General features: G+C 41.2%; 3 protein-coding genes across 3 annotated transcripts in view; all 3 read left to right on the forward strand.

The window, feature by feature from the left end:
* cacna1fb (calcium channel, voltage-dependent, L type, alpha 1F subunit) overlaps window positions 1–2,238 on the forward strand; it is a 45,348-nt gene extending 43,110 nt beyond the window's left edge. Inside the window, exon 51 of the mRNA XM_074682307.1 lies at window positions 75–2,238. Within this exon, the coding sequence (XP_074538408.1) occupies window positions 75–341 (267 nt within the window). The 3' untranslated portion in view covers window positions 342–2,238. The remainder of the gene's footprint in view (window positions 1–74) is intronic.
* A 3,533-nt stretch (window positions 2,239–5,771) lies between these two features.
* LOC141799788 (synaptophysin-like) lies at window positions 5,772–16,929 on the forward strand. The gene is made up of 8 exons (XM_074682149.1): window positions 5,772–5,864; window positions 8,907–8,972; window positions 10,499–10,623; window positions 10,707–10,905; window positions 10,989–11,180; window positions 11,297–11,512; window positions 11,594–11,674; window positions 14,850–16,929. The coding sequence occupies exons 1-7, from the start codon at window positions 5,847–5,849 to the stop codon at window positions 11,657–11,659; spliced, it is 882 nt and encodes a 293-aa protein (XP_074538250.1). The 5' UTR covers window positions 5,772–5,846; the 3' UTR covers window positions 11,660–11,674; window positions 14,850–16,929.
* Window positions 16,930–19,101: 2,172 nt separating this feature from the next.
* pcsk1nl (proprotein convertase subtilisin/kexin type 1 inhibitor, like) lies at window positions 19,102–24,988 on the forward strand. Its single transcript, XM_074680693.1, has 5 exons — window positions 19,102–19,257; window positions 21,284–21,536; window positions 21,618–21,858; window positions 21,943–22,059; window positions 23,886–24,988. The coding sequence occupies exons 1-5, from the start codon at window positions 19,204–19,206 to the stop codon at window positions 24,280–24,282; spliced, it is 1,062 nt and encodes a 353-aa protein (XP_074536794.1). The 5' UTR covers window positions 19,102–19,203; the 3' UTR covers window positions 24,283–24,988.
* Window positions 24,989–25,487: the final 499 nt, after the last annotated feature.

The following is a 25,487-nucleotide window of genomic DNA, read 5'->3' on the forward strand; positions in this document are numbered from 1 at the left end:
CAGTGATTGGTTCCTGAGATCAGCGACTAACTCGTGGTTAAACTCTCATCACTGATTGGTTGATCTCTCTGCAGGTGCTGATCTCAGAGGGCCTCGGTCTCTACGCTCGGGATCCAAAGTTTGTAGCGTTTGCGAAGAGAGAGATCGCAGACGCGTGTCACATGACTGTGGATGAGATGGAGTCGGCCGCCAGCGACCTGCTCGGGACCGGGAGCCACAGTTTTCTCAGCAACGCATCAGCAGCTGACCCCGCCGCCCTCTACAGCGACGAGGAGCCAATCAGGACGGGCCGGGACGAGGACGAGCTGGCTGACGAGATGACCTGTGTGACATCATTCTGATGGACTTAGTCTGGACCAATCAGGGATAAGGCAAGAAAGCATCACTAGCTGATAGGACAGATAACCAATCAGGTGATGAGACATGGAAGAGGGCGGGGCTTAAGTGAAATGACACTGACTGAAGCTTTCTGATCAGTTTAAGAAGGTAAAAGGAGGAGTGATGAACTGATTTTATATTTAAAGAGAGACTTTTAAAGAGAAGAGGAATAAAAGGCGAGGATGATGATGGACTGAAGAGGAAGAAGAAAACTGATGAGAGACGATTCAGAGAGAAGAAGAAACTCAGGAGGATGAGTCAGGACGACGCATCGTCACAGCCAGAAGCGGAGTCTGACTCAGCGGAGCTGTGATGTCACAGTGACACGTTTTGTCTCCTGGTTACAAAGCTGCCCTCAATCACAGTTTTCCCACAATGCATCAGCCTGACATCATTGTGCTGAAAGTAAAGCTCTGTGCAGCGAAGCAAGCTAGCTCTGACAGCCGGTCAGTGAGTGTGTTTACGTTGATCAGATTGAAAAAGGATTCGCACCGTAAACACGTTACAACACACACACTGAATTAGCCCTAAAGCTTCTAAAGCTGCAGTTCCCTGAGTGTCCACTAGAGTCCGTCTCCAGCAGTGAGTCAGTCCCCATAGAGCTCCATGTTAAAAACTTAACAGCAGAAATAAACATGTTTACAGCTTGGTTTGTTTACACTAAGGCTAAATTTACACATTGGGGGCGTGGCCTCTTTGACTGACAGGTGTCGTATAGCTGTTAGCTTGGTGGCTAGGCTTTAACTGTTTCTAAAACAGTGCAGGAAGGAAGGTAGCGGGCTAGAGTAAGCATTTCTAAAATGGTAAAGCCTATCATTGTGCTTCATTACACATGTACAGGGACCTCTAGGGGGCGCCACTGAGACTACAGACAGGTGTACACAGGATGTGATAACCACCAGCTAAAACAAAAACCCTTTATCAAAACACAGAGTACGGTCAGAGTTGCTCTTTAGCTTCAGTGGCGCTATACATATTAAGCTAACAGCAGTGACCAATGATCAGGTAATTCTTTTAGTATGAAGCCGTTAGCCCAACAGCTACCACCAAGTAGCTAACGTTGAATTGCTAACATCCTTTTCTGACTGAAAGTTCACAGTGAGATAGCTAACCAAGCCATCAGCAGCTAACATAGCAGTGTTAGCCTCTGCTTTGGCTAATTCCAGATACACAGCTTCCCAACTGAAAGACGTTAGCATCCCTGGGATTTCTGCATCAGCCCCAAAGCTGAAAGAAGACATTTTAAAAGTAAGAGCAGCCTAGCTAACTCACATTAGCGTGCTACATTGATATTATGTTTTCTGGTTGAATTTTTCTTTTTTACAACAATGTTTAAAAGCTACGAACAGTTAGCATTTACAGCAAGAATCAACATGAAAATATAAGAACTTTGTAAAGATTCTCAAAAAGTTTGCATGTGAAAGTTTACATATTTTTTATCAAAATGCTAACAGGAACAAACCTTTCCCTGATGCTAACTGAAGCTCGATTATGACTGAAAGTGAAAATAAGTTATGAAATCAGTGCTTAAAGCGATGACGTGAAACGAGGAGGACTGAGTGTGATCTGTTTCAGTGGCTCTAGAGGATGTTTATGAGTTTTTATACTGATGCTAATTCTGTTAGCGTCTGTGGCTCAGAGAGCAGCGTGCAGGATGATATTCTCATGTTTCATAAATGTGTTCTTTTATCATCACGACTGAATAATTTTGTGTTTTTGTTGTTTTCTCATGGACTGATGATTTGAGTGTTTGTTCAGTGTGTTTTTTTAATGTTTGGTATTTTTTAATCTGCATTTTTTAATTTCTTCATCGCTCAACTGTCCACTGGTGTTACTGTCTTGTCTGATTTTTGTGTTTCCTACTCCTCAGTTTTTCTTTCCAACAGTTTGGACCGTGTCTCGGCAGTGAAGGGCTTCTGAATTCCTCTGAAAAGACGTTGGAACTGCCGTAGAGTTGAGAAACATCCGTCTGAGACCTGATTTACCTCAAATAAAGACTGAAAACAAGCTGCTCAGTGACTCCTTCATTTTCTCTATTACTAATGTTCCAGAAACATGGATGAAAAGATGTGTGTATGAATTAATGCATGGACTCACTGGCCACTTTATTAGGCACACCTGTCCAACTGCTCGTTAACACAAATTTCTAATCAGCCAATCACATGGCAGCAACTCAATGCATTTAGTCATGTAGACATGGTGAAGAGGATCTGCTTCAGACTGAGCATCAGAATGAGGAAGAAAGGTGATTTAAGGGACTTTGAACGCGTCATGGTTGTTGGTCTGAGTATTTCAGAAACTGATGATCTACTGGGATTTTAACCCACAACCATCTCTAGGGTTTACAGAGAATGGTCCCAAAAAGAGGAAATATCCAGTGAGCAGCAGTTCTGTGGGACAAAATGCCTTGTTGATGCCAGAGGTCAGAGGAGAATGGACAGACTGGTTGGAGCTGATAGAAAGGCAACAGTAACTCAAATAACCACTGGTTACAACCGAGGTCTGCAGAAGAGCATCTCTGAACACACAACACGTCCAACCTTGAGGCAGATGGGCTACAGCAGCAGAAGACCACACCGGGTGACCCTCCTGTCAGCTAAGAACAGGAAACTGAGGCTACAATTCACACAGCAACACCAAAACTGGACAATAGAAGATTGGAGAAACGTTGCCTGGTCTGATGAGTCTGGATTTCTGCTCCACATTCAGATGGTAGGGTCAGAATTTGGCCTCAACAACATGAAAACATGGATCCATCCTGCCTTGTATCAATGGTTCAGGCTGCTGCTGCTGGTGTAATGGTGTGGGGGAGATTTTCTTGGCTCACTTTGGGCCCCTTAGTACCAACTGAGCATGGTTTAAAGTCCAAAGGAAAAAAAAGGAAAAAAAGAAGAAAAAAAAGAAAAGAAGGAAAAAAAAAGACAAAAAAAGAAAAACAAGGGGGGAAAAAATAAAAAAAAGAAAGAAAAAAGAAAAAAAAGGAAAAAATAAAAAAAGGAATAAAGAAGAAAAAATGAAAAAATGAAAAAAGAGAAAAAAGGAAAAAAGAGAAAAAAAGGGAAAAAAGAAAGAAAAAGGAAAAAGAAAAAAGAGAGAAAAAAGAAAAGAAAAAGAAAAAAGAAAAAAAAGTCCACAGCCTACCTGAGTATTGTTGCTGACCATGTCCATCCCTTTATGAGCACAGTGTACCCATCTTCTGATGGCTACTTCCAGCAGGATAACGCTCCATGTCATAAAGCTGGAATCATCTCAGACTGCTTTCTTCAACATGACAATGAGTTCCCTGTACTCAAATGTCCTCCACAGTCCCCAGATCTCAATCCAATAGAGCACCTTTGGGATGTGGTGGAACGGGAGATTCTCATCATGGATGTTCAGACGACAAATCTGCAGCAACTGTGTGATGCTATCATGTCAATATGGACCAAACTCTCTGAGGAATGTTTCCAGGACCTTGTTGAATCTATGCCACCAAGGATTACGGGGGTCCAACCCGGTACTAGCAAGGCCTACCTGATAAAGTGGCTGGTGAGTGTACATACATACATCATAGATTTATTCATACATTTGATGTTTGAAAGGAATGGGTCTGTTTCTTTTGCATTTTCTCTCAATAATCAGCAGATTTTGTGCTCCTTTCTGCCCTCTGGTGGGATGCTGCAGTTGTAGCCTCAGTAGGCTGTCACATCTTTCATTCAGTAACATAAATATCTAATGCCAAGATTTTATGTCAAGCCTGCACCATGAGGTTCATCCAGACTGGTCTCTGTTTTTTTTTTCCTCATTTAACATAATGATGCTCAGTAAATGTGTGTGTTAGGAGTACAGACAGAAGATTAGAAAGATCCATTTGCTGAGATGATTTGTGTGTGATCAGCTCCCTCTGCTGGCTGACTGCAGTCACTGCAGCTGCTTCAGCTCCAGAGGTTTAACATCTGGACTCAGAGCTGTATCTGTTCCTGCCTGAGGATGTCTTAATGCTGATGAGGAAAGAACAGATGTGATAACTCACAACATTAAAGCATAAATTATGTCTTTACTCTTCAATTTTTTAATTTTTGACTTCTGCCTCCCAACACAACATCTGACTGCTGGTTTAAATCCACAGAGGGGACAAATTATGACTTTAATTTCCATGTTTCTTCTTATGCAGAGGGATTTTTAGAGCAGAAAATATGAATAACTCTATAAATGTTCCTGAGGAAACAAACAGCTGTGATTTAACAGACGAGAGGACAGATGTTTGTCCTTAATGAGTTAAAGTCAAGATTTCCGGAATTACTTCCAGGTTTCCACTCTGAGAGCTCAACGTTCAGAAGTTTTATTCATACTGCAACATCAAAATAAAAATAAAAGAATTAATAATAATATAAAAAATTTTAATATATATTTATATAAATATGTATGTATACATATATATAAATATATATATATATATATATATATATATATATATATATATATATATATATATATATATATATATATATATATATATATCTATATATATATATATATATATATATATATATATATATATATATATATATATATATATATTTAAACATATATATATAATTTTTTACATTATTCTTGTTTTTTTTCTATATCTTAATATATGTGAAAATAATAATAATAATAATATACAAATTATATATATATATATATATATATATATATATTTATATATATTTATATATGTATATATATGTATATATATATATATATATATATATATATATATATATATATATATATATATATATATATACATATATATATATATATATATATGTGTATATATATATATATATATTTAATTTATATATATATATATAATTTTTTCATATTATTCTTATTCTTTTTTTCTATATCTTTTAATATTTTCATAATATAAATAAAATTAACTGTTAAAATATTAATGTTCTGTATGAGTAAATATATTTGTAGTACAAACACGTACAAACCGTTTTCTCACCTCTCACATCTCACGATACAGAGACCATCATTTTCTTCTTCATCATCACGTCAATGCCTTCTTCTGTCGTCATGACGTCACAGACCCTCCCCCCTCTTTATTTTAATATTTATTAATTATGTGAACTGACCAATGACCTGATCGAGATATTAACAATAACAATTTAATGGTTCAGTGTTTGCTGTGTTACATAATCAGTGTGTGTGCGTGTGTGTGTGTGTGTGTGTGTGTGTGTGTGTGTGTGTGTGTGTGTGTTAACCCTTAACTTCCTGCTTTTTATCTCACACAATCTGAGCAGCTGAATACAAATTGTAGATAAATAAATAAATAAGATAAAATAAATAAATAAGAAAAAATAAAATAAAAAAGTGACGTGGAGTCAGAGCCCCCTCCCCCTCCTCTCTCGTCTCCTCCCCCCTCACTCTCTCCCTCTCCTCCTCCTCACCCTCCTCCCTGCATCTCGTCTCTGTGCTCTCGAACAGGCGGCAGGATGGACGTCGTAAATCAGGTACAAACCTTCATCTTCTTCCCTCTTTCTGACTTTATTCCTCCTTTTTCTCCTCCATCCGTCCGTCCTCCCTCCGTGCGGGGCTCGGGGTGTGTTCGTGTCGTGTTTCTGGGCGGCCCGCCGGGATTCATGTTGTGTTTGTCTCCGGTGGTGGAGGCTCGGTGCGTCGGGCCGCAGCACGGAGAGATGACACAGTGCAGTCATCAGGATGGAGAGGAGGAGAGGAGAGGAGGAGAGGAGAGGAGGAGAGGAGGAGAGAGTTAGGTATCAGACATCAGGGCTCCTCTGGTTTAATCATCATCATTTTATCAGTAATGTTAGAAAGCCTCCTCAGCCTCAGGACCGGGCTGTGAGGAGGTGTTTGAGGTGTTTGAGGAGGTGCTGACAGGGAGGAGCAGCTGTCTGTGGGCTGTGTGCCCTGCGCGGAGTCTGCAGGAGAACAGACAGAAAAACAGAAAAACCATCAGCTCCTGTTCGCGTGATGAAATAATATGACTCTGTGTGTGTGTGTGTGTGTGTGTGTGTGTGTGTGTGTGTGTGTGTGTGTGTGTGTGTGTGTGTGTGTGTGTGTGTGTGTGTGTGTGTAAAATGGCAGCCGGAGGAGGAGGAGGTTGCTGCTGATGCTGATGATGATGATGCTGATGTTGTTGTTTTTGCGGGTCGGGCCGGTTCTGTGTTTCCACACCGTCCACAGACCAACAAGCTCCGGGTACTACCCTGATTATAAGCCGGCTCTAACCCGGTTTAACCCGGGACCACATCCCCCTCCCCCTCCTCCTCCTCCTCCTCCTCCTCCTCCTCAGCAGCAGTAAGATGGAGACCGACAGTTTCCAGAGATATTACTCAACCACAGCTGAGAGGTTATTTCTATAGGCTAGATGTGTGTGTGTGTGTGTGTGTGTGTGTGTGTGTGTGTGTGTGTGTGTGTGTGTGTGATTGCTCCTCCCTCTGATAACTGTATCCTCTCTCTCAGTCTCTGTCTTCTCTCTGCCCCCCCTCCCCTCCAAGCTAACTGTTAGCATGCAGTCATTGAACTCTATGAAGCTAATGTTGCTCATGCTAACTGCAGCAGCTAAATGACTTCATCGTCAACATAACAGCACAATGATCGTCACAGTTTTGTGCTCGGATATAGAAACGCTCATAGCCTCAGGAACCGGTGTGGCCCCTGTAGATTGCCCCCTAGTGGTGGCTCAGTGTTTTTCAAATAAAGTTATGCTGATGTTTTTATGTTTCTTTCAGTCTAACATTAGATTATAACTGACCGTCTGTCTGTCTGTAGTTTTGCCAGTAGCTCTTTCCGTTTGTAGCTTATGTTGTAGCTCTCTGCCTTTAGCCTTTAGCTTAGCCTTGATCTCGGCTTTTAAAGGGCACTTTAATATGCTGAGGTTGCTGGGGCTAATGTAGATTAGCATTATTAGCATCAGTAATATCACAGAGGGCAGCTTTAAGTTATTCTATATTATACTAAAAAGAGACCAGACCAGTTCATTTAAAGACTTTATCTAAATAAAGTAAATATCTTTATTGTATTTATCATATCCATATTTATTCATGTTAATTATTTATATTATATAAAAAAATTATAATTTTTTTAAAAAAAATGTATTTATTAATAATATCGATAATGTTCTTTATTTATTTTATTTATTTTCTAAAAATAATATTGAATTTATTTATGCATATTAATCATACTCAAATTATTGATTATATAAATCGTGTTTCTGATATTTAGAATTAATCTTATACTGATAATTATTTTTTGTCTAATATTCCTTTTAAAACACATTTTTTGATACACATTACTAAAATAAATATGATTATTATCACAAAAATCATAAATAAAATATACTAAAAAAAAGATTAAAAAACTACAAAATTTGTATCATATTTATCATATGCATTTTATATTTTCACATTCATATCTATGGCATAGACTTTAAAAAAAAAATGGACGTGCGCTTGCTCGTCTTAAAGTGAGGTTGCCACAAAAACTGCTCCCCCTGGTGGCTGGCTGCAGTATAGGTTAAGAAATCCATCTCCCCAGTCATTCCAGATGGGCTGTGGTCAAACTTTAAAAAATTAATACACCTGGTAGAAATGTTTCTCACACCTGGTTGTTGTGGTGATTTGAAGATATGATTTGGCTGCCTTGTATCCAAGTCCTCTTTTTCCTGAAAAGTTTCATTTTCATTACTTATAAGAGGCTAAAAAATGGGGTTTTACGTAACGTTAAACGATGATTGACGGATGATGTTCTTGTGTATTTTTTTCGGGGATCGTAAAATATGTCGAGAGGTAGAGTCAAAAAGTGATTAGACCCTCGAAAGAAAAAAATATTATTTCGTCACCCAGCTCCACTCAGATTTACCCAGAATCCCTCACAGTCTCTACTGCACAGACACTGGCTGCAAACTGCTACAATGGCTGCACTTGTGACTGGGGTATTTTGGCTTCAAAACTGTTCAATGGTGAAAGACAAAGCCACGCTGTCCACTCTATAAACAGTCCATGGTCTTTGGTAATGAAGTATTTAAAGTATTTCTATAGCATGAGTCAGCTAAACTAAAGGAACAGTGATTGGTCAATGAACTGCTGAGTCAGCTGACCCACACACGAATCATCTGTGTTCACCTCTGGAGGCGGAGTTTTAAATGTACACTGATCAACAGGTGTGTGTGTGTGTGTGAGTGCAGTGATGAACAGGTGAGTGTGTGTGTGTGTGTAAACTGATCTGAGGTCAGAGTATTGACTCAGTTTGAAAACATCAGAGAGGAATCTGAGCGCAGATATCGATGTGTTTGTTACGACAAAGGAACGTGTTTGTGAGTGTGTGAACCATAGAGACATCATTCTGTCAGACTGTGTGACGCTCATGCACACACACACACACACACACACACACACAGACACATTTTGCGATGTCTGTAAAAGTAACAGTTTCAGTCTTTCCCTGCTGTCAGTCGTCTTATTTTTATGTTTCTGCTCCCAGAGCGGTTTGAGAGGATGCAGAGATAACTCTGTCTGTCTCTGTCTCTGCAGCTGGTGGCTCAGGGTCAGTTCAGGGTGCTGAAGGTTCCTCTGGGCTTCATTAAGGCCTTACAGTGGGTGAGTCCATCACACCTCCACACACACACACACACACTGCACCAACACACACACACACACACGCTCAGGGATTGGACAGAGAGTCTGACTGTGGCCATCTGCTCACACTGAGCGTGTGTGTTTGTGTGTGTGTGAGGATTGTTTATCACTCGTGAGGATCTCATAATTTTCTTACCAGAACGATGGTCGGCCATTTTTGTTCCTTTTTCAGCTCAGAGGTTTCTAACTTAGCATTTAGCATTTAGCTTGTAGCTTCTTTGGTAACAGACAGCAGCGTCCCTTGACGACCCGTGAAAACGTTGGTGGTCTCAGACTCATCTCATCAGCTAACATTAGCATGCTAGCTTAACCATGCTCAGATGTTTTCCCCCCTTACAAAAAAGAAGTTTATTAACGTATGCTATTGGTATACTTATTTTCAACACAGTACACTTTCAGTTTACTTTCGATGTACTTATCCCAGGTATACTTAACAAAGTAATGCGTATGCATACTTAGATTGTACTTAAAAGTACATTTAAAAGTCTAAGTATACTTAGCCTATAGTTAAAAGTATAAAGAAAGTCTAAGTATACTTGGCTTTAACTGAGAAGTATAAGGAAAAGTCTGTGTATTTGGCATATAATTAACCTTTTGATCAAGACATAGAAAGGAAAAGTTGAGTAAGTACTCAAACTTACATGCCTAACATTCAAGTGAATTTGGGTTGTAGCTGTAGCTTCTATTCTGTGCTGATTCTATTCTTTTATTTTTAGGTTTGAAAACAATAAATAAAAACTCAAATATAATTATGATGTTAAGTTCACTTAAGAACTTAAGAGTATACTTACAAAAAACTATTAAACTAGCAGCGTATTAATTTTTTTTTACTATATTGAGACTTGAAGTATACTTCAGAGTGCACTTTCATAGGCTACAAAGTGGTTTGGAAGTTTATAAGTTGTATACTTGCAGGATACTTGTAGTATTGTTGCAGTACCAAATAAAACTTTAATATGACCTAGCTGTGTACTCAAAGTTTACTACTCTTAACTTGACAACATACTTTTAGTATTCTCTTAGTATACTTTTATGAACTAAAAGTAGACTACTATCAAATGATTAGTGGACTTAAAGTGTACACTTCACAGTACACTTTCATAAACTGAAAAGTGTGCTAGAAGTATATAACTAGTAAATTTAAAGTACACTTTAAGTTTCGTTGTAGTATACTTGCAGTACAAAATAAAACTTGAATACAAACTAGTAGTGTACTCAAAGTTTACTTCTTTTAACCTAAAAAAATACTTATAGTATACTTTCTTTAAAACTGTAATAGGCCAATTTAGTCCCAATAAGTATTGGAAAAGTACACTGGTAAGTAAACTACTAGTATATTAATATTAGTACACTTGCTGTAAAAAGTGTACTTGAAAAATACACTTTACCTTTACTTCAGTATACTTAATAAAATGAACTTGAAGTTTGCTCCTTTTTTGTAAGGGCCGCCCTGTGATGTCACTCACTGTCTCCCATGTCTCCTCCAGTTCTTCGCCATCTTTGCCTTCTCCACCTGTGGGAGTTATTCTGGGATGTTCAAGATGGCGGTGGAGTGTAAGAACCGGACGGACAGCGACCTGAGCATAGAGGTGGAGTTTGAGTATCCGTTCAGGTCGGTGTGACGAACGCTGTCCTGACGAATGCTGAACTCTTACGTGAGAAAAGAAGCTAACGTTCAGACTCTCCTCCTCTCAGACTCCACCAGGTGTACTTCGACGCCCCCACCTGTAAGAACGGGAACACAGAGCGTTGCTTCCTGGTTGGCGACTACTCCTCCTCGGCCGAGTTCTTTGTTACCATCGGCGTGTTCGCCTTCCTCTACTCCACGGCGGCCCTCAGTATCTACGTCTTCTTCTTCGAGAAGTACAAGGAGAACAACAAGGGGCCGCTCGTGGTGAGTTCAGCGACCCTCTGACAGGTGGGACAGGTGAGCTCTGACAGACCCCTCACTCTTCTTCTTTACCTGTGTGTGTGCAGGACCTGGGTGTGACCGCCGTGTTTGCCTTCATGTGGTTGGTGAGTTCTGCAGCCTGGGCCAAAGGTCTGTCCGACGTGAAGACGGCGACGGATCCCGATGAGGTCATCACCATGATCAGCGCCTGTGATGTGGAGGGAAACCGCTGCCGTGAAGTCCACGACCCGGTCATGTCTGGACTCAACACCTCCGTGGTAAGAACTGGTCTGAGACTCTGCAGGTCTGAGTTTGTCTTTTTCATCACCTGTCAGTCTGACCATCAGATTGAATTGGCTCCTCCCCTAACTCCTCCCCCTCCCCCTCCGTCCAGGCTTTCGGCTTCATCAACCTGATCCTGTGGGTGGGAAACCTGTGGTTCGTGTTTAAGGAGACAGGCATCATCGCCCCCTTCATGCGAGCCCCACCTCCTCAGGACAAAGCCGCTGCACCAGACGCCTACGGCCAGCAGGGGGGGTACGAACAAGACCCCTACGCCAGCAACCAGGGAGGATACCAACCAGACTACAACCAGCAGGGATACAACCAGGTGAGGAAGACAGCCAATCAGAGACGGTTCAGGTGGTTGTATCGTTGCTCTCGTCATGTTTTACCTGTTGTCTGTTTCCAGGATGCAGAGTACGGTCAGGGTTACGGCCAGCAGGGGGCGCCCACCTCCTTCTCCAATCAGATGTGAGGTGACAAGCAGCAGGTGAGTCCCAGAGGAAGACGGGAATCATCTCTTTGTGTTCCAGTTTGCCGTGATGATACTCGAAGAGTTCAGGAGTTTGAGTTCACAGGAACCAGATCGTCAGAGCAGCCTCCCCCGAAACGATGTTGGGGATTGCTGGTATTTCCTGTTCCTTGAAGTCAAACAAGAGGAGAGTCGGTTTTATTTGGCCAAACTTGCAAGATGCAAGATGCAGGCAATGAGTCAAGGATTGCTCAAGAGAATTTTGGCCCAAGTCATCAGTTAAAGAGAAAACAATGATGTCCTCAAAAGTCTTTAAGAGTCGTCTGTCCAGAGTTCAATCTGAATATCTTTGTGTTTGTATCTGGGAAATCATCAACAACACACATACGAACACACACAGACATCCTGCTCTTGTCTTCACTAATGAGAACCATTTGGGTCCAATCTGTCTGATTCAGTGCAAAACACATGATTTCTATTACACATCTGTCTGTTTGAAAGATAAACAGAACTTTGGAGGGTGAGAAAGTTCTAGAATTCTGAGTTCAAAAGAGTTTCTTAAAGAGACAGTTCCAAAATGCTTTGATATTTCTTAAAAGACAGTTAATACTTCTTAAAGAGACAATTCCATAGATTCTTGAAGTTTTTTAAAGAGACAGTTCAACAGAGTCTTAAAGTTTCTTAAAGAGTCGGTTCCATGGAGTCTTAATTTTTTTTTAGAGACAGTTCATTAAGAGGCATAAAGTTTCTTAAAGAGACAGTATCATAAAGTCTTAAACTTTATTAATGAGACAGTTTCAAAGAGCCTTTACGTTTCGTAGAGAGAAAGTTCAATAGAGTCTTGTTTTTCTTTAAGAGACAGTTTCATAACAGCATTGATGCTCCTTAAAGAGACAGTTTCATAGAGCTTCATGTTTTAAAAGAGACAGTTCCACAAGGTCTGTTTCTTGAAGAGACAGTTAAATAGGGTCCTGATTTTTTTTATAGAGACACTTTAATAGTCTTGATGTTTCTGAAAGAGATAGTTCAATTGAGGTTCAATGTGTCTTAAAGAGATAATCCAATAGAGGTTTGCATTTTGTTGAAGAAACAGTTCCAGAAGAGCATTGATGCTTTTTAAAGAGACAGTTCCAAAAAGCTTTATTGTTTCTCAAAAAGACACATATTACTTTTTAAAGAGACAGTTCCGTACAGTCTTGTTATTTTTAAAGAGACAGTTCCATTAAAGCATTGATGTTTCTTAAAGAGGCAGTTTCATAGAGTTTCCATGTTTTTAAAGAGACAGATCCACAGAGTAATGATTTTTCTTAATAGAACAGTTCCATTGAATGTGATGTTTCTTAAGAGACAGTTCCATTAGGCGTCCATGTTTCTGAAGAGACATTTTCATGGTCTTAATATTTCTTAAAGAGACAGTTTCATTGTCTGGATGTTTCTTAAAGAGACTTTTCCATAGAGGTTCATGTTTTTTCAAGAAACAGTTCCATAAGAGCATTGATGCTTCTTTAAGAGACTGTTCTATAGGGTCTTGTTTTTTTTAAAGAGACAGTTCCAAAAATGCTTTATTATTTCTAAAAGAGGCAGTTTCATAGACTTTCCTTGTTTTTAAAGAGACAGAACCACAGAGTCTTGATATTTCTTAAAGAGAAAGTTCCATAGAGGTTCAATGTTTTTTCAAGAGACAGTTCTATGAAAGCATTGATGCTTCTTAAAGAGACAGTTCATAGAGTATTGTTTTTTTTGAACAGACAGTTCTATAGACTCTTGGTTTTTCTTTAAGAGACAGTTCCAAAAGAGCATTGTTGTTTCTTAAAGAGACAGTTCCATAGAGCTTCCATGTTTTTAAAATGACAGTTTTATGGAGTCTGTTTCTCAAAGAGACATTTCCATGAAGCCTGATTTTTCCTTAAAAAGAAAGTTTAATAATCTTGATGTTTCTTAAAGAGACAGTTCCATAAAGTTTTGTGGTTTTTTGAAGAAACGGTTCCATAAGAGCATTGATGCTTCTTAAAGAGACAGTTTCATATGGTCTTGTTTTTTTTTTAAAGAGACGGTTCCACGAGTACATTAAAGTTTCTTATAGATACAATTCCAAAAAGCTTTTTTGTTTCTTAAAAAGACACAAAATACTTCTTAAGTGAGAGTTCCATAGTTTTGAAGTTTTTTTAAGACAGTTTTAGACAAATTCATAAGAGCATTGATGCCTCTTAAAGAAACAGTTTCAAAGAGCTTTCATGCTTTTAAAGAGTGGGTTCCATAGAGTCTTGATTTTTCTTAAAAAGAGAGTTTTACAGAGTCTTGATGCTCCCTAAAATGACAGTTCCATTAAGCTAAGATTTTTCTGAAAGAACAGTTCCATAAGACCATTAGAGAGACAGTTCCACAGAGTCTTAAAGTTTCTTAAAGAGACAATTCCACAGAGACTTGTTTTTTCTTAATGACACAGTTTCATAGAGCATAGCTGTTTCTTAAAGGGACAGTTCTGTAGAGCTAAGATTTTTTCTAAAGAGACAGTTCCGCATAGTCTTGATGTTTCTTAAAGAGACAGTTCCGCATAGTCTTGATGTTTCTTAAAGAGACAGTTCCACATAGTCGTGATGTTTCTTAAAGAGACAGTTCCACATAGTCTTGATGTTTCTTAAAGAGACAGTTCCACATAGTCTTGATGTTTCTTAAAGAAACAGTTCCACATAGTCTTGATATTTCTTAAAGAGACAGTTCCATAGAGCTTTCATGTTTTAAATAGAAAGTTCCACAGAGTCTTGATTTTTCTTAATGAGACAGTTTGACGGAACTTAGCTTTTTCTTAAAGAGACAGTCCCATAGAGCTTACAAGTTTCTTAAAGGGACAGTCCCATAGAGCTGACAAGTTTCTTAAAGGGATAGTTCTAAAGAGCTTAGATGTTACTTCAAGAGACAGCTCTATAAGAGCATTGATGCCTCTAAAAGAGACAGTTCCATAGAGTCTTGATGCTTTTTAAAGAGACAGTAGCAATGAAACAACAGTGTTGACATCAGCAGCATGAGCCCAGTAAAGCCAGTTTACCTGCTACAGTGTGGAGTTCTCTACTGCACATGCTCAGAATGTTTCCATCTGTTTTTAGCTAACAGCGCTAATATGGCTAACTGTGCTAACTGTGAACTGCAGCTTTCTGTCTTATCGACACGCTCCGTGTTTGTGTTTCCTTCACAGAAAACGTTGGAGTGAACCAACAGTGGGTCGCCTGCAACCTACCCACAATGCAACACTCCTGCCTGTCTGCGAAGTGAATGGGTGGGGTGGGGGGTGGGGGTTTTGGGGAGGGTGGGGGTTTAGATGTTCACTATAATGAATCAGTGTGTAAATGATCCATAAGAGAGTTATAGATAACAATACACAACCTGCGAACAAGCACCAGACAAGAACAACAACAACAACAACAACAACAAACCGACAAAAACAAACCGACCAATAGGAAGGCTGTAAAGCGGCGCTGATGTTGATAAGAGTTATTCATATTAAGAAAATAATCTGTGGAGAGAATGTATGTTTGTGTTGTATAGATATCACTTTGAACAGATATATTATATAGACTCAGCTCTTTATTCATGTTCCCTATTCCTCCTGAAGATTGGCCCCGCCCCTCGCTACGCCCCGTCCACAAAGAGCAGCAGACCAGCTTCACATGGGTCTGTCCTGCAGCGGTTCAGACTGGGTTCACACTGTGACCCCTCCCGATTAACAAAAACCAGATCGACCTGCCTCCTGCGTCCTCCTCCATCACCTCCAGCTGTTTCCTGTCTGTCTTGCTGCATGTAAATATCAACACAGGAAGTGATGTCGTCTTGGAGACGCAGTGAACCCAGTCTGGATAAAAGGTGGCTCCTGGTCTTCAGTTTGCTCCGTCTGATTTCATGGCTCCTGACAGTCAGAGATTTGGGGGCGTGTCCAGAGGAGAGGGCGTGGCTTCTGCAGGAGGATGATGGGTGGAGAAAGAGGGTAAATAACCATGATACATTTGTGTGTGTTTGTATTGAAATGGGCTTCCTGATCCTGACCCGGTACCACGTCAGATCACAGTCTGAAAGTCTGGACACGCCCCCTGATCCCAGAACCCGCTGCTGAAACGTGCATCTGAACGCTAATCACACTCACCGACTCGTGCTAGCTTTAAAATCAAAGTGAGATGTCTGTATCCACACAGGATCTCTACATGTGACACAGCGCTAACAAAAATGCTAACAGAGAAATGCGAACAAAGAAATGCTAGCAGAGACATGGTAACTCAGAGCGCTAAAAAAGAAACGCTAACAGAGAAATGCGGACAAAGAAACACTAACAATGAAACGCCACTAGAGACATGCTAGCAGAAAAATGCTAACAAAGAAATGCTAACAGAGAAATGCGAACACAGAAACGCTAACAGAGAAATGCTGACAAGGACACAGTAACGCAGTGATCCATCAGTAGCCGCCAGGTTAACAGCTTAATATCTGGAGTATAGAGCCAATAGCGTTTAGATTAAATTGTGCTAAGCTAACGTTAGCTTCAGTCTGAAGACAATCAGAGCGTGTCCTCCAGAGGAAGCGTCCTCCACAGCAATGAGCTCCTGATCAAACAGGATGAGTGTGTTTGGTTTCAGACGGACGTTTCCGTTAGCTAACACCCACAGAACGTTTAGCCCCGCCTCCTCCTCAGCTCTCAGCCAATCAGCTGCAGCCGTGAGCTGGTTTAAAATGACTCATCTGGAAGTTTCTGGGTCTCCTTCTTTCTTTCTTTTCATTCGTTGACTGGTTCAGACCGTGGCGGTGTTTAGCGTCGGTATCTTCCTCCGCATGGTGACGTGTTTTCTGCTCGTGTTGTACAGTAACTGATGATCAGTGTGATTCTACTTCCTGTTCTCCTGTACAGGTGTGTGTGTGTGGGAGAGTGTGAGTGTGTATGTGTGTGTCAGAGAGTGTTTTCACCTGCATTACCTGTCCTCTTTATCTCTGCTCCTCTCCATCTCTCTTTACCTCCTCCTCAGTTTCTCTTTAACCTCATCCCTCTCTTTTTTCTCCTCCTCTCTGTTCTCCTTCTTCCTGTCGTTCTTCTTTGTGACTCTCCTCTCTGCCTCTGTGATGTAACTTCCTGTGTGATGGTATTCTATTGAGCATCAGTAACCATGGCGATGGTGTTGACAGTGACGATGACAATGATGTGTGTGACTTGTTGCTATGGAGACGCTCCCCTGCCCCCTCCCTGCTGTGTTTACTCAGTGTAAAGTTTCAATAAACAACAAACAGAATCCAAACCTGAGTGTGAGCTTGTTTATTCTGAGACTGAGCAAACAAACAAACAAACAAACAAACAAACACACGCACAAACAAAAAATGACAAACAGATCAACGGCAAAGACAATCAAACAAATGGACTAACATGCAAACATTAAAATAAACAAAAAAAAACAATTAAAAATGACAAACGGACTGTCAAACAAACAAACATGCAAAAAAACAAACACACAATAAACACACAAAAAACAGACAAACGGACTAACCACAAACATACACACAAATTAAAGAACTAACAGACAAACAAACAAACAAATGAATCAACAAAAAAAAAGACTAACAGACGGACAAACAAATATGCAAACAAACAAACAAAAACTGAAAAACTAACAATCAATTAGACCAATAGACAAACAGTAAGAAAAACCAAGACCAAAAAAAAAAATAAGTAAAATAAAGTAACATACAAAAAGGCAACAAATGGAAAAAAAGAGAGAAAAACAAATGGACAAAAAAGAACAAATTGACAAAAAATAAGACAAGCAAAAGACAAAATATAACAAATGGAATAAAAAGTAATACAAAGGAGAACAAAATAAGAAAGAAAAATGGACAAAAAAATACAAAAAAAATGAACAAATAAAGACAAACAGACAAAAAAAAGGGAATGGAAGAAAAAAACAGGACAGAGGTCAAAAAAGGCCAAACAAATGGACGGAAAAGTAAGACGAACACATGAAAAAAAATAATAAGACAAGCAAAAGCCAAAAAATTTGAAACGAAAAGAATAAAAAGTAAGAGAAAGGACAAAAAATAAGACAGACTAATGTGCAAAAAAGCTACACAAGCAAATGGACGAAAAAGTGAAAAAACGAATGAACAAATAGACAAACAAATGGCCGATTAATTAAGAAACAAATGGGCAAAAATTAAGAAACAAAAGGTAAAAAATAAGACAAGCAAAAGACAAAATATAACAAATGGAATAAAAAGTAAGACAAAGGAAAAAAAATAAGAAAGACAAATGGACAAAAAAAGACAAAAAATGGACAAATAAAGACAAACAGACAGAAAAAGGAAAATGGAAGAAAAAAAACAGGACAAAGGCCAAATAAGGCCAAACAAATGGACAAAAAACAGACAAAAATAATACAAACAGACAGAAAGAATGAAAAAAAAACAAATCCACAAAACAGAAAAAACAAATGGAGAAAAAAGTAAGACGAACAAATGGAAAAATTAAGACAAGCAAAAGACAAAAAAATAAAAAAATAAAAGAATAAAAAGTAAGACAAAGGACAAGAAAAGACAAAAAATTTTCAAATTAAGACAAACAGACAGAAAAAGGAAAATGGAAGAAAAAAAACAGGGCAAAGGCCTAAAAAGGCCAAACAAATGGACAAAAAAAATAGACAAAAGTAAGATAAACAAATTGAAAAAAAAAAAAAGAAACAAATGGACCAAAAATAGGACAGGTAAAAGACAAAAAATTAGACACAAAAAGAATAACAAGTAAGACAAAGGACAAAAAATATGACAGACTGATGGACAAAAAAAGTTAGACAAACAAATGGACAAAACAGACAAACAAATGGCCGAAATAGACAAACAAATAGCAGATAAATTAAGAAACAAATGGGCAAAAAAGTAAGACACAAATGGACAAAAAATAAGAAACAAAAGTTAAAAAAATGAGACAAGCAAAGGACAAAAAATAATAATTAAATGGAATAAAAAGTAAGACCAAGGACAAAAATATAAGACAGGCATATGGACAAAAAAAAACAAAAATGGACAAATAAAGAAAAAGAAATGGACAAAAAAATAATAATGACAAAAAAATAAGACAAACAAATGGACCAAAAAACAGCTTATTGTCTTAGAGCGACACAGAGCTGGATGTTATCAGTGAAGTTTGAGAGCCCTCGGTTCCTGGAGCAGAGAGACGGACACTTGAGGAAGGGTCCATGGAGCTGACAGCGGCCGCATCCCATTCTGAGTTTATTCATCCTTAGTGTCTTTACATAACCTCTTGTCCTTCCCATATCTCCTTCCTCCTTCTCCTCTCCTCCCTCTTCCTTCACTGTGGCTCCTCCCTTTACTCCTCCTCTCCCTTCCTTTTATAGATCCCCTCTCTTTCCTCCCTCTCCTCCTCCCTCATCCTCTACTCCTTCCTCTGTCATCACGACTCCCCCTCCCTCCCTCCTCCCTCCTCCCTCTCTCCCTCTGTTATCAGTCGAGCAGTCAGAGTCGTGTGCGTCAGTGTGTGTCTGTGTGTGTGCTTGGTCAGTAGCATGGCGTCTCTCGGCCTCCTGCTGCTCAGCACCGTGCTGCTGCACACCGTCCAGGTAAGGATGCTGAGTGTGTGTGTGTGTGTGTGTGAATGTGTGTGATGTTTGTATGCGATGTTTGTGTTGTGACCTGATCCAAAACATGTCGCTGCTGTTTATGTCGGTCATGGTTACATCAGAGTATGTGTGTGCCTCTATCTGTGTGTGTGTGTGTGTGTGTGTGTGTGATGTCAGCCTGTGGTGTCACCATAGAGACTGGGGATGGTTGCCCACAGCAACAGGACCATCTATCACACAGGTTACAGCAGGTCTCCTGACACTGACAGCTCTGTGTGTGTGTGTGTGTGTGTGTGTGTGTGTGTGTGTGTGTGTGAAAGGGAGTGTTATGTGTTATTAAAGGACGAGGTTGTAGCATGACTCGTTAATCTGTGACGATGGACGACACGTCCTCACCTCCAGCCGCCTGAAGTGAAGCCAAATCTTTCACAGCGTGTCTAATGACCATAAATCTGATCTGTGTTTGAATTCTAATGTTGATCCATCCTATCTGTTAACATAGAGGGGGCGGGGCTTATCACTCATACTGCACACAGCCAGCAGGGGGAGCTCTGACTGTTAGGGGAGCTGTGACTCAGATTAAAATCAAACGTAGCTTCGATAATAAATTGTTTGATTGAGTCTGGATTTGTTTGGCTTGATGTGACAGAAATGAGACTCTGAGGAACAAATGACGCCGTTGGTTTGATGTTTATAGGTCCATTCCTGGTTCCTGCTGATGCAGACACATCCATCAGGGCTCTGTAGACACACACACACACACACACACATACACACACTCACATCCTTAAATCCATGCACAGCTGAGATCTGCAGAAACCAAATGATTCACGCAGAAAGTCAGAGAGTGATGCTTCTCCGAGGACTCATTACGTCCTCTTCATCATCCTCTTCCTCACTGTGATCAGATCTATTCCTCCTCCGACTCCAGACTCTGCTCCATCACTCTGAGGCAGTGTGTGAGATATTACTCCCTTAACTCAGCCTCTGTGTGTGTGTGTGTGTGTGTGTGTGTGTGAGCAGCTGCTGAGTCATGTTATTTTGGATCATTTGAAAAGCTGCAAGAGGAGGAACAGGTGATGATGATGATGGTGATGAAGGACAATCCAGATATATAAGACTACCACTGTATTTTTCTATACTTTTTATCAGACCATTAACTGGAAACACACACACACACACACACACACACACACACACACACACACACACACACACACACACACACACACACACACACACACACACACACACACACACACACACACACAGCACCATATCAGATTATTGGAAACAGGAACAGAACAATTTGCTGCGCTGCCATGACAACACATCTCCCTGGACACTCACAGCATCCTCATATGACACACACACACACACACACACACACTCACACACACACACACAGAGGCTTAATGTGCTTTAGCTCAGAGCTGTAGTCCAGGGGTGGAGATGGAGGCTGAATTAGTGACAGTTCACCAGAAATAAATCAGAGTGGAGCATCTGACCGCAGACCGCTGGTTTAATATCTATCCATAAATAAAACAGGAAGTTAAATTTCAGAGACGGGTCGTTCATCACGGCAGGATGAGAGCGGCTGTGTTCCATTTAGCTGATGTAGCTGTAGTTTATTTCAGAGATCCATCACTTTTCTTCTCTGATGTCTCACTCTGAGGGTTTTTCAGAGTCTGTTTCTCTAAAGAAAAAGAGTAAAAAGTGCCTGATGGATGACTGATGAGCTCTGTAACCACCTGATGGGGTGTGGAGTTACAGAGAGAGAACATCAGGTGCTGATGAAGGTCAGGGCTCACCTGTAATCAGCTAACAGGTGATTTAATCTGAGGGATTACAGTGGAGGGGGCGGAGATTACAGCTCTGAGGGGTGGAGGTGATGGTGGGGAAGTCAAGAGATAAAAGCGTGAGTGACTCAGCTCTGACTAACAGGAAGTGTGATGATGATGATGATGATGATGATGATGGGAGCCTGGCTAGCTTTATGCTAACACTGCTTCTCGCCGCCTCCCAGGCTCTACCTGCAGGTCGCGGCAGGGGGCGTGGCCTGGATGTCTCATTGGTTGAACTGAGTCGCCAGCGCAGAGACCTCCGTAACCTGCTGCCCTATGAAGACCGGATGTCCTACCCTTCCTCTCAGGGAGGAGGTGGAGCCACCGAGCCGTACTACCAATCAGACAGCTGGAGGGGGCAGGGCTTAGATCAGGCTCTGCAGCGATTGGTGGAGAGGGACCAGAGGCGGGCTCAGGAGGAGGAGCAGAAAGCAGGTCAGAGGAGGTTTCACGTCGGTCTTTGAGATGTTTGATCGTCTCCTGAGAATGATGATGACTCGTGTTTCCTGTCTGCAGCTTACCTGGCCGCTTTGCTCCGCCTCCTGAGCGAGGCAGAGAGCGCAGGATTGGTTGATCCAGAAGTCGAGGTGGTGGAAGAGGAAGAGGATGAAGAGGACGACGAGGGGACCCCCAGGGACTTCCAGGGCCCTGCTCCTCAAGACTACGATGAGACAGGGCGGGGGATGAGCATGGGGAGGCCCCCAGCTGCGTGGTGGGGCCTCCTGGAGCCCCAGCTGGCTCAGGCCCTGCTGGAGAGGTGAGAACACACTCAGACCTTAGATCAGACCTCCTCAGGTGGTTTTCAGAGGCCATGAGTCTGATCTGTGACCTGTTCCATCAGGATGGAGCCTCAGGTGGCTCAGAGTCTGCTGCAGAGAGCCAGACAGGAGAGACTCCAGCAGACCGGACCAGGTTCATCATCAGGACTGAGAGGAGCTGGAGAGGAGGAGGCTGTGAGGTGATCCATCACACACACACACACACACACACACACACACACACACACACACACACACACACACACACACACACACACACACACACACACAGACACACACACACACACACACACACAGAAATATCTCATCAATATGTATAGAATAGAATAGAATAGAATAGAATAGAATAGAATAGAATACTTCATTTATCCCTGAGGGGAAATTCAGGAGGAGTCACAGCAGCAATAAAGAAAACAAAAGTGAGAAAGTGTATAGAAAGTGTAAAAAGCTCCATAAGAAAATAGATGCTGACAGCTTGTCCATCATTGTCCAGTCAGCCAGCCTCCACCTCCACAGGGTCCAGGACTGAGCTTCTTCAGCAGTCTGTTCAGTCTCTGTCTCCTGGATCCTGTCTGCTCACAGCAGGTGAAGCTCTTCCAATGTGGCCTTGGTGTCTGATGTTAGCTCTGTTAGCCATGTCTGTGAATAGCATGATGCTACTTTGCCCTCTGGTATTCCCTCTGTTGCTGGGTTAGCACAGCTAGCTCGTCCATCTTATTGGAGATAGATCTTACGTTCCCAATAACGATGGATGGAAGGACAGGTCCATGTCGTCACTTCTTCGCTCACACCTGAGAACCAGCATGGCGTCCTCACCTCCTTCTACTCACCTTGTGAGAAACATCCGGCCTTGCACCAGTTAGCATTGACATGCTACAGGCTGCTAACAGCTGATTTCATATGTAAACAATGCAGCCATGGTTACATGTAGGATCTCTAGACAACCACAGGAGCAAAAAAAGTAAAAATATCACTGAAGACACAATTAGTTTGGTGTCCATGACCAACAAATGAGCCGTACAAAGTAATGATCCTCTCCAAATGTAAAGATGACAAAAAAGAGATTAATAAATTATAAGGCGGCACCTAGAAACTAGCAACAACTAGCAACTCTGCCCTTGATCTCAAAGTTCTGCTGTTCTTGATCTTAAAGGCAGAACTAAAAAAGATCAGTGTCTTGTGTTGCCATCAGAGACCACATATGGAGTGGACAGCATGGCTTCACCATTTACCGCTGTACCGTTTTGAAGCCAAGACACCCCTGTCAATGGCGCCGCTATTGGCATAACTTTTCAAAAGAAAGAGGACCTAAATACAAGACAGCCAAATGATATCTTCAATTCACCACAACAATCAGACGTGAGAAACATTTCTACCAGGTGTATTAATTTTTTAAAGTTTGACCACAGCCCATCTGGAATGACTGGAGAGATGGATTTTTTTTTACCTATACTGCAGCCAGCCACCAGGGGGAGCAGTTTTTGTGAGGACCTCTCTTCGAGCTGAGCAAGATGACGTCTTTTTTTTTTTTTTTTTACAGTCTATGGTTACAACCTATTCAAATGACTCTACATATATGACAGTTTTGTTGCTGTAGTCAAGTTAAGTAGGATCTGGTTTGGATAGTTTGTTTTATTTTGAAAGTCACAGGACATTTTTTCTGTGCACAACTTCCTGTCCTGCTTAACCTACTTTTATGTGCAGCTATAAATGAACTTTCTTCTGTGGATTCTTGTTGTTTTCATGTCACAATATCAACCCTCCTCCTTTATCCGGGTTTAGGACTGGAAAAAGTGACATTAAGTGCTCATTGAGAAGCAGGAGAAAAGTCCCTGCATTTGTCATCGGTAGCTTTTTTGAAAAAAAGTTGCTAGAATATGCTAATTGACAGCTGTGTGGACCAATGAGGCTCCTGCAGCGCTGTGTGCTCTGAGTGGAGGAGGAACTGTTTCTGATGTTTACCTCCTGTGTGTCTCCTCCTATTCCTCCTCCTCCTCCTCCTCAGGCGTCTGGTGGCTCGGTTACTGTCCGGTTTGGGCCCGAATGTTCCTGCCGTGATGTCATCAGGCCGCAGAGCGAGGAGGGACGTGTCCTTCGCCCCACCTGAGCCTGCCAGCCCCGCCCACAGGAGAGTCCGCCGTTCCCTCGACGACATGGCTCCTCCCTCTCCGAGCAGTGACCCCCCTCTGCTCCGCGTGAAGAGGCTGGAGGAGGAGGAGGAGGAGGAAGAGAGGCTCCGCCCCCCTGCTCCTGCCGGACTGCAGAGGATGAAACGCATCGATAGCATGGCAACTAGTGCCATGGAAGAACTGCATCATGGGAGTCGTAGGCGTCGGAGGAGAGCCCTGAACTACGACCCCCAGATACTGATCGATCAGATTCTTCAGTACATGAGGGAGTAAGGGAGGAGGAGGTGAGGTAAGAGGAAGGAAAGGAAACAAGGAGAGGAGATTTAGGAGGGGGTTATTTTCTGATTTTTTGTTTGTGTATCTTTATTTGTTTTGCTGCTTTTGTGAATCAGTGTTTGATCAGTTATCTGTTGATAAAACAGGAAGAAATGATTCATGGAGTGATGGACTGAAAAAGATATCTGATAATTTATCACAATACTTTTAAACGACAACTGTGGAGCACAAATTTAAGACAGAAAAACAGAAACACAGCACCATGGTTCCCTCCTTTACTCATTGAAATTACTTTAATTATAGGATTAACTTCAAAATCTGAATCTGAAGAAGTCTGAGGACTTTGAGGGTAAATAACTCTGAGGGTTAGCTTCCCCCGGCCAACATCTGCTCGGCAACAGAGTCTGCAGCGTTCTGATTGGTTGTTCCAGCAGTGATGGTTTCTGGGAGTTATGTTTGACCCTCACATACATAAAGGTTTAGAAACACCTCACCCTGACCCCGCTGACCCTCCATCAGTGTGAATGGGTTTCAGGAAGAGACAGAATGGCTGTAACCATGGCAATGGCTCATCAGCTGTGTGATTGGTCGGTTGGTTTCTGTTGTGTTCCTGTGCTTCAGCTCGCCTGCAGCTGCTCTGTCAGTGACTCACTCGTCTGTCTGTGGTAAACACTCTGAATTAAAGTCAATATCCAACACAAAACCTCACCTTTGGTTTATTCTGTTCATTAAAAACAAATCTATGAATTTAAGATTGTTAAATAAACTATAATATCCTGACTGATCCTTGATGGATATTTAAAGGGGAAATATCATGCTGATCCCTGATTTAATACTTACATATAATATAATAAATTTGAAAACAAGACCTTTCACCCCCTGAATTTTCAAAAAATGAGATATTGTATTTTTTCTGATATCCTAGAATGAGATTTGATGCCTCTGAAAATAGGTCATTGCCAGTTGGCCGCGAGATTTCGACCTTCATGACGACACAAGGATCCTTTCTTTTTATTGGAGTAATCTGATAAAGCAGCTCCTCCTCTGTGATGTCAGTTAGTCACACAACCGCCACAGAGGGATACACCCACCAAGAGCCGAGTATCCCCCCTCAGATGCTGGATGCAGGGACTCTGCTCTGCTGAGCAGCTCGGCTTTACATGGTGAATTAGCCGTTAAAACACTGTAGTTTTAGCAGACGT

This window comes from Halichoeres trimaculatus, unplaced genomic scaffold (genome assembly GCF_033239565.1).
Source record: "Halichoeres trimaculatus isolate MK-OKI-2021-1 unplaced genomic scaffold, fHalTri1.1 fHalTri1_scaffold_11, whole genome shotgun sequence".
Lineage (NCBI taxonomy): Eukaryota > Metazoa > Chordata > Actinopteri > Labriformes > Labridae > Halichoeres > Halichoeres trimaculatus.